The sequence below is a fragment of the Corythoichthys intestinalis genome, chromosome 3, assembly GCF_030265065.1.
Source record: "Corythoichthys intestinalis isolate RoL2023-P3 chromosome 3, ASM3026506v1, whole genome shotgun sequence".
Taxonomy (NCBI): domain Eukaryota; kingdom Metazoa; phylum Chordata; class Actinopteri; order Syngnathiformes; family Syngnathidae; genus Corythoichthys; species Corythoichthys intestinalis.
In genome coordinates this window covers 29,061,232-29,080,825 of record NC_080397.1, presented here as the reverse complement: position 1 = coordinate 29,080,825, position 19,594 = coordinate 29,061,232, and the positions used below count along the sequence as shown (strand labels likewise).

General features: G+C 38.5%; 1 protein-coding gene across 4 annotated transcripts in view; it reads left to right on the top strand.

Moving 5' to 3' along the window:
- spef2 (sperm flagellar 2) overlaps positions 1-19,594 on the top strand; it is a 60,701-nt gene that overhangs the window by 10,989 nt on the left and 30,118 nt on the right. For 3 of the 4 annotated variants that reach the window (XM_057831570.1, XM_057831568.1, XM_057831571.1), the window contains 14 exons: positions 3,134-3,210; positions 4,654-4,846; positions 4,938-5,126; positions 6,887-7,074; positions 8,746-8,893; positions 10,023-10,239; positions 10,323-10,396; positions 14,270-14,315; positions 14,397-14,431; positions 14,945-15,048; positions 15,138-15,379; positions 15,454-15,532; positions 15,595-15,755; positions 15,830-16,003. In XM_057831570.1, coding sequence (XP_057687553.1) covers positions 3,134-3,210; positions 4,654-4,846; positions 4,938-5,126; positions 6,887-7,074; positions 8,746-8,893; positions 10,023-10,239; positions 10,323-10,396; positions 14,270-14,315; positions 14,397-14,431; positions 14,945-15,048; positions 15,138-15,379; positions 15,454-15,532; positions 15,595-15,755; positions 15,830-16,003 — 1,927 coding nt within the window. The remainder of the gene's footprint in view (positions 1-3,133; positions 3,211-4,653; positions 4,847-4,937; positions 5,127-6,886; positions 7,075-8,745; positions 8,894-10,022; positions 10,240-10,322; positions 10,397-14,269; positions 14,316-14,396; positions 14,432-14,944; positions 15,049-15,137; positions 15,380-15,453; positions 15,533-15,594; positions 15,756-15,829; positions 16,004-19,594) is intronic. The other variant, XM_057831569.1, reaches the window with a different exon arrangement.

The window sequence follows — 19,594 nt, the reverse complement described above, 5'->3', positions numbered from 1 at the left end:
GAACAAATCCTCTAATCCCATTCATATTTGTGCCGGTTGGCAGAGCGAAAACCGATGATAGCACAATAAATGATAATTATTCTATACATTACTTTATTTTGCGGTCACGATGTATCAGCTTCACAAAAAGAAATGCAAAACATACCATTTGGTGTTTCCCACACGAACTGTTGTCGGGGTTCCATCAGTGTGATTGCTCCCCTCAATGATCCTTTCATTAGGCTGCATTGGCTTTCGTTTGGGCTCAAATTGATAACCCAAAACACCAAAGCAAGGTTCATAACTCTCCTCGTCACCATTAGAAGAATGTTCGTTTCGTTGGATTCGTCGCTGCAACTAGAAACAAAATTGTCCGCCATCATCGCCGCCATTCAGTACTAAGCACTGAGCCGGTTGTTTCCTTGTCGTGACGTCACGCACACAATATGCTAGATTTCCGGTATCTCGGGGGCGGGTCCTTTTAGCTTGACAATCAATCCTAATTTCTATCATTTTCTTGGTGTTGCAATGTGTGTATTTACACGAAGTGGCATGATATGAATCCAAAAGGCATGCGTTTATGGATAAATGATGGAATATTAGCATTTCCCCAGGTGTTGTCATACCCTTTAATGACATGTGTCATAGGCATTCATTAATGCCCATGATAGTGTCATGTCATAATTATGGCGGTAAGTTATGACAAAGTCAAAGTGTTACCTATTAACCCAAATAAATCAACAAATAAGCCGCACTGGACTCTAAACAGCAGGATTCAAAATGAGGGGAAAAAGTAGCGGCTTATAGTCCGAAAACTGCGATAAATTAGTTGCCAACGAAATTGATAATCGATACAGTTGAAAGCAATAGTCATCCATTTTGTCTTCATTGCTACTTACAACATGCTGAAAACAACTTCTAGAAAATGTTTGAAGGTAATTGAAATATTTATCCGATTAATCGTTTAATTAAACGGCCAATTAATCGATTATGAAAATAATCATCGATGGCGACATGCCACGTTAGAATGTATTTTTAATCTTTAATTGAAAAAAAATAATACAACATACTATGACAGCTTTCCCCCGCACCTTTCTCATTCATTCTTATTTGCCATGTCTATGTTGCCACATAGGTACAACAAATGCATGTATGTCAACAACATTATCCAAATATTATCTAAGCTAGTGAATAGTAGCCTAGCTTACTAACCTAAAAAGAAACCTTTTAAAGTCAAACACTTTGAGAAATCTATTATTACTAAATCAAAATTAATAACAAATTATCTGTATACTGTGCCCTCCATAATTATTGGATTTATGTGTTTCTTGGCTTCTAATTTTTTTCCTTCTAAATAATATAGGACCTTAATGGAAAAAAAGAGAAAAATCCAACCTTCAAGTATAGGGGTGGGTCAGTGATGCTGTGGGGCTGTTTCACTTCCAAAGGCCCTGGGAACCTTGTTAGGGTGCATGGCATCATGAATGCTTTGAAATATCAGGACATTTTGAATCAAGATCTGTTGCCCTCTGCCCAAAAGCTGAAGATGGGTCGTCACTGGGTCTTTCAGCAAGACAATGACCCTAAACATATGGCCAAATCTACACAGAAATGGTTCACCAGACACAAAATCAAGCTCCTCCCATGGCCATCTAGGTCCCCAGACCTGAAAACCTGTGTGGTGAGCTGAAGAGGAGAATACAGAGGAGAGGACCCAGGTCTCTGGATGATTTAGAGAGATTCTGCAAAGAGGAATGGCTGAAGATCCCTCTTTCTGTCTTTTCCCATCTTGTGAAACATTATAGAAGAAGATTAGGTACTGTTTTGGTGGCAAAAGGGGGTTGTACAAAGTATTAACACCAGGGGTGCTAATAATTGTGACACACATTATTTGATGTCAAATAATTATTTCTTTATGTAGGATTTTTTCCCCACTGAATAAATGCACTTGTATTGATTTTTCTCTTTTTTTCCATTAAGGTCCTATATTATTTAGGAAAAAAAATATTAGAAGCTAAAAAACACATCATTTTTATGAATCCAATAATTATGGAGGGCACTGTAGCACTTGTTACAGTTTGTTCATATTGTAACACAAGCGCATTCGGGTCATTCTCTTAAATTGCTGTAGAATTGTAAACATTTTTGACACTTTGGCTTCAAGACTACCGATACTTGATAGCTCCGACTACTACTACTACTACTACTATGAAGCTTTGACCCAATTGGCTGTAAAGCAAAATATGTAAATAATAATGTAAAATGTAACATTCAAAGTTTGTTCTGTGTTAATTGTTTCTTCACTCACTGTTCCAGTTGTTTTATTACTCAATAATTATGTTATTTATGTTGGTATTATGTGATCATTTTAGTTTAGTTTTAAAACCATGCATTTGTTAATGACTTGCTATTATTTCTGACGGACTTTGCCGAGATAAACATAAGCTTATGCATATGTTTATACAAGGTAAGTGCATCTTGACCAGTGCTAGTAATATCACTGTTTCAGGTTTTCACAGACTGATGTACTAGCATAATGAATTGTTCAGAACTTCAGATCCACCACTGATAAATATTGATCACGTTTCGCCTCTAACAAGCATGCTTGTTTAGAGACATCTAGAGGTCACTTTAAGCATAGCTAATGTATTTAACTGGCCAGTAGATGCATCAGGGCTGCAGGTGTACATTTACTTTCTTCCCAACATATCACAATATTGGCGATATGAGATCCTCATGACTGACTTTTTGTCATCTTATATCGTTTTGACGATATTTTTCATACCTTACAGCACTAGGTTAAAGGGAGACTAAATTGGACTTAACTACAAAGAAATTCTTTTGAATTTGAGTCATGAAAAATCTTGGACCTGACAAGAGTGGACTTGATCTCGACTCAAAGGTTTAAAACTTGAATCAGACTTGATTGAAATGAGTGTAGCCTCTGAAATGGATAAAAAACCTAACATGGAGTCACCCTCAAATACCGTACATAAGCCTTGATTCGATCTTAAGACATGAAGTGAGAACAGACCCCAGATTTCATATTTGCACAACAAAGACTGCTTATCGAATTTTATTTATTTATAAAAATATGGCCTTTCCTTCAAACACAATTATGTAAATTATAATATGTTGTGTTCTTTCCGTTCAGACAGTAGAGGCTGAAATTGCAGAGTTCGAGATGAACAGAAAGAAACTGACAACTTCAGGCTTAGCTCCCTCTTCAAGGTGAGAGGAACGGCAAAGTGGTGTTTTTAGACCAAGTTTTGGACAGGTTTCCATTTCTTTCAACTGCTAGCCCTCTATCTAATCGGAGGAGAATTCGGTTTGCTCAGTGGAAGATTGACTGGCACTTTGTATGAGGAAATATAACAGACCTACAGACAGTGTGAACTGCTTAGATTTTTTTTTAAAAAAGAAAAAAAACAAAAACTTCATTTTACGTAATGAAAACAGTATGTGATGTGTGTGCAAGGATGTGACAAAATGAGAATGTAGAAGAGGGAAAAAAAAGGAACAGTGTGAACAGTGTGAAATTAAATGAGTTCACTTAATTTACTAATGTGAAAATCTAGAGCAAAAGGCAAAATTATTTGTTGTAAATTTGAAATCTGGAAGAAATTTGAACAGGAATTCACTTAGATGTTAGCTTGCTAGGTTTTGAATTCGTAAAAATGGCTTTATCATGAAATTCCAAAGGGTTCGGTTAATGCACCTGTGAAATTCGTGGGGTTCAGTACTTTTAGCAAGGTTAAGAACCACTGATGTAACATGTCGCTCATGTATCACATTGCAAAATTAAAACAAACCATACTGGTGATCGGGAGTATCGAGAATGAGCAGAAAGCTAGTACCGTAACTTCATGAGTATAACACGCATATATTAAATACATAGTAATTTGTATCTTATTATGGTTTTTTTCCCCTTTTAAAAACTCAGACAATGGTCTGTAGGGGCCATCACTCTGATGTTTTCAGAAGTTTAAGTGGGCATTTGACCATTAAACAACATCAGGCAACATCAAACATCGAGCATTATAGAGTGGAAGCGACACACAACAGCAACAGAAATAGGTGCGCGGCTCTATGTGTGCATGTATTTTAGTTTCTTATCAAAGCATTTTGCAATATTATGCTTAATAATAAATGGCTTGGTAGACTTTTTGGGTTTTTTCTTTTTAAATTGTGAAACAACAACTACATTTAATTAAAGAAACCCAACTAGAACAGAAACAACTACCGTGGTCTCCAAGCCAGGCCGGCTCGTGACTGAATGACTAATTGATAGAGAACATAGTATTAGTGTTCTAACTCTCAAAACGGGTCTCGAGACCAAATTTTGTGGGTTTTGTTCTGTTATCAACGCTTAAAAAATATCTTGGCCTTGTCTCAGTCTTGGATTGGCTGGTCCAGCGGAGTTGGATTTTTCTGAGAAGACCAACACTTCAACTTTATTAATGTGACTTAAAGAAAAAAGCAGTACATTCAATTTTTTAATTACTAACGTTCCCCAACTTTCTCTAGATAACGGTCACCTTAACAACATCATGAAATTTTAAGGGCTTTTCTGAAAGCACAAAAATACAATAATTCTTTAAAAAACAAAGCAAATACGTGAATTTAAGATTTTTAATTGTGAACTTGTTATTGTCGCCTATTATCTCTTACCAGTGGTCTAGACGTTCCACTTGGGTCTAGCACCAAGGGCAATGGAGGTGAAAATGAGCTCACACTTCAGTCCAGCAGCGCATATATTCAGGAGATTCGGCAGAGGCGGCAGGAGAATGTCTCTGCCTCTGAGCAGAGAGAAAAAAGACGAATCAGGTGCCTGGTTGAGCAGCTCAAGGCCCAAGAGGCTCAAGAGGTGGCTACAGCAAGCTTCAGCAAATCCTAATGAAACACACATGCACGTCATGATTTGTTGTCTGCAATTTCCTTTGAATTTAATGAAACAGGAGAGATGGCGTGAAGAGCAGCTTGTTAGGTGTCTGACAGGCCAGACTCAGCAAGAGAAGCGTTTGGCAGTGCAGCTACTACAGATGCGCAAGCAGAAGGATGCGTTCCGACAGAACCGCCTGCTGATAGAACAACAGTTTCAGCAACAGAGAGAGAAGGAATTCCGTGAAGCTCTTGAAAGGGAAGCGGTGAGTGCCAGCCGACGGGATTGCTTTTGTAGATTTCATATCTGCTTATTTCTATGGGACTAAATGAATCAAGGCTAAATTATTGTAATCTGACCAAAAGAACTGATAGTTTAAGATTTGTTCTTGAATCTTTTAAACATATATTTTCAGCTTCAAATATTAACTTTTTAGGGTCATTTTTTTCACTTTTATTTTTTCAGTTTCAAAATCTTTCTCACCCTTGAATATTTTTTTCGGTAGCACAGTGGTAGAGTGTTTAGCACAACCGTAACACAGTTCTAAGGTTGTTGGTTCAATCCCGGCTCTGGCCTCCCTGTGTGGAGGTTGCATGTTCTCCCTGTGCCTGTGTGGGTTTTTTCCCAATGCTCCTAACCCTAACCCTACCTGTGATAGGCTCTAACACCCTCTTAAGGAGAAGCGGTTCCGAAAATGAATTTTTTTTTTCATTTTTAGATCTATTTTTTTTTTCTGTTTCAAACTTCTGGAAACGTGGGTACTTTGATAGCTTAAATACTAATTTATGATAATTTATGATCCCACACTGTCTCCACTTTATTTTATTTGATATCTGTAAATAAAGTAATGCATTCTAGACAGCTCGCATGAACGTAGCGCATGTCTTTGTGGATGACTTTATATCTCAAATTTAAACAGTTACGGCTATTTAGCAGACAATTGGACTCGAGTCACAGGGACTCGGACTCGATTTGATGACTCGCAACTCGACTCGGACTTGAAAAAAAAAAAACAGACTCGGACTTGACTCGCTTGAGCTGGGTGGGAGAGTCTGAGACTCGAGACTTGACTCGACTTGTGAGGCAATAACTTGAGAATCGACTCGACTTACGAAACAATGACTCGAGACTCGACTTGACTTATGAGAAAATGACTTGACAAGTTGACACGATGTCTTGGATTATAGATTGGTTCCCACCAGCCAGTGATCCCCCTGGTCGCCTTGGTCACTCTCGCCACGCCTTCACGGGACATCATGGCAATCAATTGAGTGCAGACTGAGGCAGCAAAGACATCATTGCAAGGTCAGCAGTGCCAGTTCCCAAGGTGATTAATTTTGCCCACAAAAGCTTCCATTCTGATGGAAAACACCGAAAGGCAACATGCTAGACCTGTGAAGCTAATATTTGCGACAATGAAGGCACAACGTCAAAGTCCATAGTTTTTTTTTTTTTTATTGACTTACATTGACAGTAAGGTTTCCCTCAAAGATAAACGTAAGAGTTTTGTGGGTGGGCAGGGGAACAATGGTGAAGGCTTTGACTAACCTGTGACTTGACTCTACAACCTTTTTCATAGTGACTCATCAATTGTCTGGTATTTAGCTTAATTTTCACTGCATCAAATCAGCAGAGCGCACTTCTTCAAAATCTCTGAGTTATGTTTCTTGAAGGCAACATCATTTGGGGAGGCTTTGATAGGCTCGCGCTCAGTCGACGCCATGCCCCCACCTCACACACAAACACAAACACCATAACAAGGCCAAAAGTTTGAAACAGAAAAAGATCTGAAAGTGGAAAAAAATCAGGAAGTGAAAAAAAGATAATTGAAACCAAAAGGTTTGAACATAAAAATATCAACTCTGTAACTGAAAAAAGAATGTTTTGATTTTTTTTAAAGGATTCAAGAACAAATCTTCATTTTTCAGTTTTCAAATTCTTTTTTTTCAGTCTTTTTTTTAAGATTACAATACTTTTAGCCTTGATGTAGCTCCATATTTCTGACATTGTATCTTCGGAATTCAGGCCTTGACCCGACAGGCCCAATTGGACCGAGCAGAAGAGATCCAATTGGAGCTGGAGTTCTGTAAGAAGATGGCTGCTGAGTGCGCTCGGAAAAGATCAAACAAGCATTTTGAGAACTGCAAAGAGATTTTGGAGCAAATTTTGGACTTGGCCACGAAGGTGGGAGAGTACCGCCTGCTCACCACAAAGTAAGTAATGTGCCCTCAATGCAGTGGCGGACTTGGCAATTTTGGGGTCTAAGGTTAACATATCCAGGGGCCCTTTTCATGGGTCAGGGGTTAAAAAGGTGAGAAGAGTGTGGAGGAAATATGTTCCGGTACACTAGGGCTGTCCTAAATGACAAATTTTCTCCTGATTAGTCAGCCGACTAGTTTTACGATTAGTCGACTAATTTAAAAATTTTCTTTTTTTTTTCTCCTAATTTAGCAATGAAATTTTTGTTGACGCTTATTAATTCACAAAACCATTTTGGAACACTTAAATTCTTTATTAAAGTACAAATAATCATGTAAATAACAATAATTAATCACAAATAAACAATTAGGTTAAATGCTGATAGCATTTACTAGTGCAAAAGAATGGAAAGTAAACAGATTCAGAACACTGACTTTGCCTTTCCAACATTATTCAAAACAATTCTTAAAAAAAAATTCTAGCATTATTATTATAGTATACTACTATATATAATAGTAGTATAATAATTATTCATTGCCAATCATATTTGTCATAAAGAGTGTCATTTGAAAGCTATTCTTAGTGTAGAATCTGTATTCTGTAGTATTTACTCAACATATTATAATATTAATTCTGAAGTATGTGGGATTAACTCCAGAAATCGTTATTTATATGACGAACATGACGTGCTTTTATTTTGAAATGTTCACTGGCGGTACGTTCGCTAAACCGCTAACTGAAAGCTTTACACTCCGTAAAAAAACATTCTTCGTCATTGCTTGTGGTGTCACTAATAGATTTTTTTTTTTTCGTTTGCAAATGCTGTTAACCAGCTGTTGAGTGTTATTGTATGACTGATTTGAACTGTACTGCATTGTTTCGCCACAGGATGTGCTGTCGTGTATTTTATGTTCGGTGTGAAGAAGAAGAAGAAGGTTAAAAGAGGCATTAGCGGCCTGTTCTCAACTTATCCCTCACTACACTTTGCCTCTCATAGAGAGCACGTTCGCTCATGTGTTCAAAATAAACGATAGCCGACGTGCAAAGTAGCTAGTGAGCTGTAAAAATAGCAAGCTTAGTGGCGTGAAAAACGTGGGAGAGCCAAGTGAAGCTAACGAACAGCTAAGCGGAGCTAAGCGATGCTAAACGGAGCTAAGTGAAGCTAAACGGTGCTAAATGAAGCTAAGCGACTGATACTCAGTCCGTTGTCGTGGAACAGTCCATTGTAGTGTGTGTGTGGGGGGGGGTATAATATAAATGCAGCATTCAAATGGCTTTCTTTATTGTTTTGTTATTTGTGACATGACGAATAGTTGGGGGTGCTGCTGGCTCCGGTGGCCCAAGCTCTTGCTCGTTGGGGCAAGGGCAGCTGGTTGGGGGCCCCTTACTGGTTGGGGGCCTAAGGCAATCGCCTACTTCGCCTGAGTAATAGATCCGCCTATGCCTCAATTTACTTGTTGCATCAGGCCTTAATGACTGCCAAATCATTTGGAAGTGGGAGGGCGAGCTGTAATTAGTAGATCAATTTTCAGTGCTATTGACGGTAATAGACATCCAATCCATTTCTACTGGGAGGGCTCTCTGCCAGCGTCTCCTAGTAAAAATGGATTGGATGTCTAGCGTTATCAATGGCGGCTGATGAGTTCTGTGAGTGCCCCAAAGGATTAAGGCTGAGTTATTTTCAGTTTGATTCCAGCAAAGCTGATGCGTGAATGGAAGGAACTGCTGTTGAACGGTCTGCCTCTTTACGAGCAGCAGCGACTCACATCGCCCGACCCTGTGGAACTCCAAAAGCAGGAACTTCTCAACATGCAGGATTATGAGGAATATGTTGTGAGTTATATCTACTGGACCAAAATATAAGCACTGTACTTTTGTTTTTGCATCCATTTTTCATGAGCTCTTAAAATGGGACTGAAGTTTAACTTCTTCTATTTTTATTTTATTTTTTTTACAGTGTGTGTATAACTTTGGATGCCTTTTGCCAGGTTTGCACTAGTGATGTCCTGATTTTGATACTCAATATCAGTATAGGTGTCTGATACAGCTATTTTTGGCCAATATATCAGGCCAATATATGGATTTTTTTAAAGATCTGCCGAATTATAGTTGATATAATAGGATAATCATATTCACTGTTTGGGTGATGATCTTTGTTCTAAAGGTCGACCGATATATCAGGCCGATATATGGACTTTTTTCATGCTTGGCCTTTGATCTATATAGCAGCACGTCACAAGTGACACAACCAGACACTGCTACGATGGTAGCAGGCTAACTACACATAAAATGTCACACATTGTAAACATGTGACGGAAATTACTGCGCATTTTCGTCTCGTTCTCGTCTTGTCAGACGAAAACTGGCATTCGTCTTATGTTTGTCTCCCAGAGTATGTTTTGTAGCTCATCATCAGGATGAAAAAAAGTGTTCATTGACTAAATATTTTTGTCGTCGTCATCGTTGACGAAAACAACACTGGATCTGATCATCCCTAATTGTTATATCTCGGGATTATTTTGTGTTTTGTAGACCTTTACCTGTTGACTGCCAGTGACAACGATTGACGTTAAATTTATTTGAACTGGGAAAGCTGGCATTGAGTGATCATGTTTCACTGCCATTGATGGCAACAGATATCCAATCTATTTTGATTCAACAATCGCTGCCAACGGACATAGAAATTGGACATGTATCTCAGTCAAAGGCAGCCAATGACTTAAAACTTAAAAAATTTGTAAATACGTTTTAAAACCCAGATCTTTTTCACCCGATTCCTATCTTCTAAAATTGTCATGGTCAGTGTTGTTTTCTTGCCTGACAATTTGAATTAATAAAAAAAATACTATATTCAAAAAGACCTTATATTGGGGAAAAATAAGGCTGGCCCATCAGCCTTAGTTGGCAGGTGTAATGGCCTGCTGATGGAAAACCATAATTACGATGCGTGTGTGTTTGTCAGAACATGGTGGGAGAATGGACGTGGACAGAGGAATGCGGGGAGCCCAGTTATCCAGTTGTGCCTACCCTCAACATCATTCTCAGACATGTGTTCTTGAGGATGAGGAGCATGATCCCGCTACCAAGTCCATCGACAATTCCTGGTTACAGGCTTAAGGCGTGTGTCCTAGGCAAGTTCTGTTCTGGCAAGACCACCTGCCTGAAAAAGATTGCTCAAGGTACATCTATTCAAGTGGTTACATGTCGACACAAAGCACGCCCTGCTTTGTGACTAAGTGATCTTGTTATTTTCTTCTTTTAGATCTCAAAATATGTGTTCTATCTGCGGACAGCTTAGTAGAAGCGGCATTGACAGCCTACCAAAAAAGAGAGGTGGTGAGTCGGGAATGACATCTTGGCCTGTAAGGGAGTTTAGGAGCTTACCAGTAACCCCTTTTTAAAAATATGTGTTTATTGTTTTTTTTGTTTAAAAACAATAACAATATAACACAACAACATAATGAACCAAGAGATCGGGCAAACTACAGTTCATGTTCACACACTGCAAATACCCACAGCTGTGCTTACACAACCCATACACTGTGGGATATGTGCAAGTGTTTATACAAATCAAAAGCATCAGAACCCTTAGGTGAGGAATTTTCCATTTCTTTCAGTATCTATCGAAATATGCACATTTTACTGCTTAGGGAGAAGGTCAGTTGCTCCATAATACGTATAAATCTCGTGCATTATGTCCAACCATTGAGTGGCAGTAGTCACTTTTGAGTTTTGAGTTGAGTCTTTTTCTTGCAGCCTGCAACACAGAGATCCCTTGCCAATTCGCGCTTCGAAATTTGCGGTTTCAGTTATTCGTGAATTTTTGAGGTACTCTATAAGGTTCCTTCGACATGTGCATTGTGTCATCTTCATCATCTTCATCGAAGTGCACAGGTGCTTTATCATTATTATCAGTCAAGGAAGGAGCCGCTGGAGTCTAATGTATTATTTTAATAAAAAATGCCAAGCTATATGCATGTATACATGTACAAATATATTTTTATATACATCTAATTTATATCATAATTATTACGATGCAGTGCTTAAAAAGGTTTTTTTGTGTTTTGAGTTTGTGTTTTTTTTTTTTCAAATTATACTTTGGGCAAAAAAGGAAAAAAACATGTCTTATATGTATCTCTTTCCAATGCTGTTAAGTCTGGATAGATATATGGAACACACACATTTTTTTTTGGTTTTTTAAATACAGTGGTATGAAAAAGTACTGAACCTTTTGGAATTTCTCACATTTCTGCATAAAATCCCCATCTAATGTGATCTGATCTTTATCAAAATCACACAGATAAAAAAACAGTGTCTAGTTTAACTAAAACCACCCAAACATTTATAGGTTTTCATATTTTAATGAGGATAGTATGCAAACAATGACACAAAGGAGAAAAATAAGTATGTGAACCATCACATTTAATATTTTGTGACTTACTTATAAACTTTTTGTGAACACTGAACGAGCAACAAAATTTTTTTAGACAGCAGTGGCTTCCTCCGTGGACTCCTACCATTAACACCATTCTTGGCCATAGTTTTACATATAATTGATGTGTGCACAGAGATATTGGACTGCGCCGGTGATTTATGTAAGTCTTTAGCTGACACCCTAAGGTTCTTTTTTACCTATCTGAGTATTCTGCGCTGAACTCTTGGCATCATCTTTGGTGGACGGCCACTCCTTGGGAGAGAAACAACACTGCCAAACTCTCTCCATTTGTAGACAACCTCTCTGACTTTTTATTGATGAACATCCAGACTTTTATAGATGGTTTTGTATCATTTCCCAGCTTTATACAATCAACAATCCTTGATCACAGGTCTTCAGGCAGCTCTTTTGACAGAGCCATGATACACATAAAACACTTCTTCTCATCAAGACAATTCTTACCAGGTGTGTGTTTTATTGTGGGCAGGGCAGCTTTAAACCACTCATCAGTGATTGGGCACACACCTGACTTAAATTGTTTGGTAAAAATCTGTTTCAATTGCTCTTTAAGTCTCCTTAGGCAGAGGGTTCACTTACTTGTTTTTCCCCCTTCTGTCATTGTTTGCATGCTAGCCTCATTAAAATATGAAAACTTATAAATGTTTGGGTGGTTTTAGTTAAAGCAGACTGTTTTTTCATCTGTGTGATTCTGACAAAGATCAGATTACATTTGATGGCGATTTTATGCAGAAATGTAAGAAATTCCAAAAGGTTCAGATACTTTTTCACTGTAAGCTTCGCCTCTACTTCGCAGATTTTCGATTTTGGGGGTAGGGGTTTGGGGGAATCCCCATTAACCGCGAGAAACGAGGGATCACTGTATCTGTAGGCGGTACTGGTCTTGTTTTGTAAGTCCAGTCGGGATGTTACCTAAATAAAACATACTAAAACTCATTTCAATTTTAAACTCATAACCTTCTCAGCAACCATCACTCCATCTTTCCAGTAAGAAGAGATCTTGGGGATCTCCCAGAAGATATGGAAGCGAGGAGAATCCGCAGTTCCTCCAACATTTACCATTATCAGGATTTTTACTTTGGAGTTCCTTTACTAAATCAGAGCTAGACGTAGTTGCCATGGTTTTACAAATATTTAACCAGTCCTCATCAAACAATTCTATTCCCGCCTCCCTCGCCTACCTGAGCTTGATATGCGTAATGGCCTGTCTTTTCATCCCGTATGTTAAATACGCCTTAGAAATCTGTTTTTTAGTAAGTGTTTCTTTTGATGCATCCACAAAGATAGTAACTATTGGATGTCTTTCACGTTTGCTTGAAATTTTTGTGTTAAAGTAGTGGCGCAGTTGAAGATATCTAAAGAAATCACTCATCCCCAGACCATATTTGTTTACAAGTTGTTGTTGTGTAGGTAATGATTGGGGAATTTTCCTCCTCACTCTGTCTTCTCTCTGTCTCTGCCTTGCGGGGTACCGCAAGGCTCTATTTTATGGCCTGTTTTTTTTGTGCTTTATCTCCTACCTTTGGGATCAACTATAAAAAAACATAATATCGCTTTTCATTTTTAAACTGAATTTATTACTTTTGGCACACCTTCTATGCTGAATGCCCTTGAGCCCAACTCTGGCGCTCCGGTTAAATCTCGGAGTGATATTCGATAGCAGGCTAACCTTTGAAAAGCAGATAAGTTCTGTTGTAAGAGCAAGTTTTTTCCAGCTCCGTCTCTTGGCCAAAGTGAAGCCTTTTGTTAGTCGCCACGACCTTGAAAAAGCAATTCACGCTTTTATAAGCTCAAGGCTGGACTACTGCAATGCACTTTATGTTGGCCTCCCCAAGTCCTCAATTTCTCGTCTGCAACTTGTTCAAAATGCTGCTGCTCGATTTTTAACAGGTGCTCCTAATATGCTCCTAGACGTGAGCATATTAGCCCCGTGCTATCATCACTTTACTGGCTTCCGGTCCATTTTAGAATTGATTTCAAACTTTTACTGTTTGTTTTTAATTCTATTAATGGCCAGGCTCCATCTTATTTATCGGAAATTTTAACTTTCTGTAAATCTGGCAGATTTACAAGTTCCGAGGTCAAAACTTAAACAGTGGAGAGACCGATCTTTTGCGGTTGCTGCCCCTAGGCTGTGGAATACCCTTCCCCCTGAAATCCGCACCACTACGGATCTAGGTCTTTCTAACTCTCGGTTAAAAACACACTTTTTTAGACTCGCCTTTTATACAGATTAGGATAGCCTGGTTTTATTTGCTTTATGGTTTGTAATGTTTTTTGACTTTATCGGTTTTATTGTTTTGTTTGCTGGACTTCTATCGTGGTGCGGTTTTTTTGTTTTGTTTCATTTACTATATTTGTTTTTCTTAATGTCATTGTATAACACTTTCCTGCCTTTTATTTATCTTGAGTAATGTTTTGTTGTAAAGCACTTTGAGGGCCTTTCGGGTTTTGTAAAGAGCTATATAAATAAATTTGATTGATTTGATTGATTGTTTGAAAGAGTCGAGGTTCCCTCGCGATGATAGAAACTAATATACAGTAATGCCAATGCTAAAGCAAGCCTGAATCCACCACCAATTTTTTGCGGGAGTAAAGCCTGTATCATAAGCTGGCCACTGTAAAACCTTCACATCTTTCTCAATACTCTTATCTTGAAGTACACCAAACCAGATTTTTAATGCCACTCTAGTCCAGGTAGAAACTTCACTCAGGTAAGAGGCCAGTACCAGTAACCCCTTTTTAAACATGTGCAGGTCACAGAAGGAGAAGAGAATTCACTTGCCACAGTTCTAAATACTGGTGGGTAACTTGTTAATATAGTTGTACAACTAATCCTGCATTCTTGTTGGCATCGTGTCATTGTTTTTGTTAATTTTTCAGATCTGCATAATAAAGAAGAAAAATCACGCATAAATGTAAGTTGCTTATCTGTGTTTTCGTAGCAAATATTTAGTTTCTAATAGACTGCAGGTGTGCCGCTAAAGAACATCATGTCCCGATGCTGATTTTTTGACTTCTGTTTAGATTTTTTTTCAAGATATGTTTTGCCAATACTGATCTGATACCTATTTTTTTAGCCCAGTAAAAATAATTATGTAACCAGTAAATATCAAATTATAATTTTTGTATTAAAGTGAGCCGTGCTGGTACCTCCTCAAGAAGCGTTCTGTTTACAAATATTACACAATGCTTACGATCATTAGTTTCTAAAAAGCAGTAGTCTAATTCAGCAGACATATTTGCATTGTGGTTTGATTTACAGCAGCCAAAACAGCACCACGGTACTGAAAACCTACAACTACTGGATCGGATCCGATCTCATGACCAAATCTGATACTCCAAAATTAGCCGTATCAGGCACCGATATCGATTTGATTACCGGATCGGGACATTACTAATCTGGACTCCACTCTTTCTCTGGATTCCAGTTGTCGATCCGTGCGATGCTGGGAAGAGCTGCCGCAGAGAATCTAGGCGAGGGCAACGTCATTCCCGATGAGCTGTTGGTGGACATATTCGTGGAAGCTATCAGGTATCGCTGCAATACACAGACAGAGAACAAATAATCACGTAAAGTTAAGTAAGCACACACAATAGAAATATTTCCTCTCTGGTATGCAGTCAGATTCCATTCGAATCGGGCTGGATACTGGATGGCTTTCCGTTCAACATAGACCAAGCCCATCTACTTGAGACGGCAATTGCGTCTATGGACACGGGATACGAAGTAGTGGGCGGAAAGATAGACCTCGCAATCAATCCCAATCCTCCACCACCTCCACCTTCGCCACCGGCACTGGACTTGGCTGTACTGCTGGATATTCCCGATCAGTGCGTTGCCAAGCGGGCAGTCCATCACGTTGGTATGATTAAAATAACCACTCAAGTTACATGTTTTAGAGTGTCTAAAATGGTGCAAAATGTCTTTCACATAAAGATGGCGGTTTAACTACAACTGCTGGCAAATCGACTCCAAATTCAAACAACAAATTGTTTGTGGCGCAGATTGCACACAGGTAATAAAATTGGATGATTCTGGTATTGTATCTGCATTACAGCACCTACTTTCCTCTTTTAGGGTCACATCTTTTCAGGATAACTGGATCAAACTCGAGGAATGGTTCGGGAACACCGGAAGGAAAAGTATTTTGACGCGTGTGAATGCAGATGTTATGAAGGATGATCTTTACATGACCGTGAAAAATATTCTGCAGAAGGCTATAACGCAAAAACAGGAAGGTAAATGTTGTGGAATCATCTTTTTTTTGTTTGTCTTCATTGTTTGGAATATATTTTCTCACAGTCTGCATCAGCTTCTAGGTGGCAATTTGTTGAGGAAGTTGTGGTGGACAACCCACTGCCTCAAGTATCAACTGCTCCTCCTGTGCCTGCCGCGCAAACGCCGTCCGTCGTAAATGATGCCAGCAAACACGAAGACTCCAAATCGAATACTAAATCGGATAAATCCAGCTTGACCACATCATCAGGTACGATAGTTGAGGTGGTGGCCAAATAACGCTTTTGTCCTCCCGTCGATCCATCCATTCACACCATTTCGTACCAGACAGCCTTAAAGAGGAGAAACCTTTTGGGCCTCACAGTATTGACCCCATTGCGCTGCATGAATGGGGAAAAGAATTTCATATAAACTACAGGGTGATTCAAAAAGATTGACCCTATTTCATGATGAAATACTTCGTGAGTAAATGTATGAATCAGAATGAGGGAGTGGGTGTTTGAAAGATCAGATTTCCCATTCACGTATAATTGTCACGTGACGCTGCTATAGGTTTTAATTTTTGCTATAATCCCTTCATAAGATACTTATTCATGAAATATGGTACTTTTTTTTTTTAATCATCCTGCATTTACGGCAGCTCAAAAAGAAAATGTAAAAGTGAATATGGCGGAAAGCACAGAGGAGGAAGAAGAAGCCGTTTCTGCTCTTGCTCCCCTCTTTAAAATAAACTGCTGTATTTTAAGCCAAAAGAACTGTTGTGTTTGATAGAACAATATGTCTATATGCTGCCATAGCAGATTCATGGCGCAATAAGCCCCCGAACTATTTTTAATTTGTCCGTTATACCCCTGAAACCCCTGTTTACTGACGTTGTACAACCGCTTTTGTTTCAACCTAGCCATAAAAAGAGGGTAATTAATCGTATTTATTATTTGAAATGTGTGTCATTTTTAGCTTAGAATCATTAATTGATGACTAATATTTAGTTTAAAAAAAAAAAAAAAAAAGACTTTGAAAAATTATTCACTCGCATATTTTAAACTTTTAAACAAATTACGTCACAATGAAAAAATTGGCGTCTGTAAAAAGTTCACGGATATCTACCTCATAACTATCACTTACCGGTAATTGTATTTTTTTCCTTACTGTCGCATTCTCCCCAATATTTTAGATGAGAAATAATAGATCCAAACAAAGAAAAAAAAAAAAAAACATTTGAAAGGGTAAATATATGAAAAAGAAAATCTCGACCACTCCATGATGTCTGTGATTTCTGCATCGCAACCCTTGTTATATTACCATGTTTCACCCATAAAATCCCCCCAAAATCCAGCTGTGGCCATTCAAAGCTGTGTCTTGATACTCAGTGATACATGCTACATGGAGTTTTTGGGTCGAAACAAGGTAAGTACGTGATAATATGTCGTTAAAGTCATGACGTCTTTAATTCTGCTCTTGCGTGCTCTCACCTCCAGATAGGGTTTTGCTGTTTAAATTTAAAAAAAAAAAAAAAAATTTATGCCCTCCTGTTCAAAATTTTTCTTCCTCCAGAAAGTTCAGATTTTAAGCTTTCCAATGATGATCTCACATGCATATAGGACAATTTTGAAATTTGGCCAAATTGGGGGTCTCAGAGCGGAACTTCAAGTTACCTGAGTGTTTTCCGCCATATCCATTTTGGACGGGATATCTGGCAACATGACTTTCTAGTTTCTTTGGAAAAGTAAAAAGATCACTTCAGCAATGCAGAATTTCAAACAATTTCCTCATTCACATGCTCACATTCACATGGAACATTAAATGAAAATTTCTGGGGAAGAAATTCTCTTTTATAGAGAATAGGGGTGTTTTGTAATGAAACTGCTTTACGGTAATGAAGGATATTTACTAAAGCTAGCTTAAAATAGCAGAGTGCTAAGATCACTAATTTTTTTATCAACAGTCTGAGCTCCTTAATATTTTATTGCTAGTAAAAAATCTAATTGATTAATGTCTAAAAAATCTAATATACATTATGGTAACCATGGAAGTAGTGCAAATGATGGAAGTTTATGTAAACATAAACCTAACTATTAACAATATCAAAAAGGGCAAACAATCTTACCTTTTAGCATCTTTTGTCTTGCCTTCTTTGTGGCGCATTACTGGTCCGAATAACTTTATTTTAAAAAAACACTGTGATTATGTCAGGACCGTGAACACAGTGGAGCAGTAATGAAAGCTTCACACTTAGACACTAGATTTTCCTAAAAAGGTTTTTTCATACAAAGTAAAAAAAAAAAAACAGTTTAACTCATCATTATCTGCTAAATGATATAGTTTAAAATATATTTATGTATTTTTAAATGAAATTAAATATTTACGATGCTGTATTGAGGTGGAAACATCAAAGCTTTTCATGGACGCATTACACTGTAATCGTAAAATCAGTGAAAAAACATACAAAATACTATTTTGGTAACAAATCAAATCAACTGAAAATGAACTACCGTATTGGCCCGAATATAAGACGGCCCTGATTATAACACGACCCCCTCTTTTTCAAGACTCAAGTTTGAAAAAAGACTTTTTGAACACCAAATTAATTTTTATACAAAAAATAATTACAGTAACTGAAACATGATTATAACAATATATTTGAGAGAAAAAGCATTGTATTTTACCTCATTCAAATCTTAATATCTGAACATTTAAATATGTAAACTTAAGTGCAATCACATTCGTAAATGAATGGCTTCGGGTTTTTGAAATGTAAACAACCAATCTATTGTGCTAAAACAACAAAATTGTAATAACTGCATTAACCATCAAAGTGAAGTCTAACTGTAACTGTAGTCTTGAAACAAATCTGAATAAGGAAAATCATTGCAATAAAATAATGCAAACTGGTTAAACCTGAGAGTAGCTGAGATCTATCATGACAGAACATCGCTTCAATGATATCTGGCGCCATCTAGCGTCGTGAGTGGGTATAATGTCTAGACCGCGAATATAAGACGACCCCCACTTTTTCAGTCTTATTTCAATGCAAAAAAACACCTTCTTATATTCGGGCCAATACAGTATTTCAAGTTTTCACGACTATATCCTTCAAATCTTAAAAAACATAGTTTAGGTTAGCTTCAAGAGACCAAGGCCATGTCTACAGCTAGCAGTTTAGTTTTTTTTTTTAAACCGAGGATCCTACCCTAATACGATGGGAAACAATAATTGCGTCCACACCTGCAGGTTTGCCAAAGTGAAGTAGTGAGCAGGAGATCTACAGGCGGAGCGGTGCAGCGTCTGCAGTGATGCGGACTTTGTACCAGTCCGTAGTGGTGAAGAAGGAGCTGAGCCGAAAGGTGAAGCTCTCAATTTACCTGTCGATCTACGTTCTTACCCTCACATATGGTCACGAGCTGTGAGTCGTGACAGAAAGAACAAGATCCCGGATACAAGCGGCCGAAATGAGTTTCCTCCGCAGGGTGTCCGGGCTCTCCCTTAGAGATAGGGTGAGAAGCTCGGTCATCTGGGAGGAACTCGGTGTCGAGCTGCTACTCCTCCGCGTCAAGAGGAGCTAATTGAGGTGGCTTGGGCATCTGGCTTGGATGCTTCCTGAACGCCTCCCTGCAAAGGTGTTTTGGGCATGTCCCACCAGCGGGAGGCCCCAGGGACGACCCAGAACACGCTGGAGAGACCATCTCTCTTGGCTGGCCTGGGAACGCCTTTGGATCCCACTTTAGGAGCTGGTTGAAGTGGCTGGGGAGAGGGAAGTCTGGGCTTTCCTGCTAAAGCTGCTGCTCCGGCAACCCGACCGGATTAATCGGCGGATGGATGGATGGACGGACGGACGGACGGA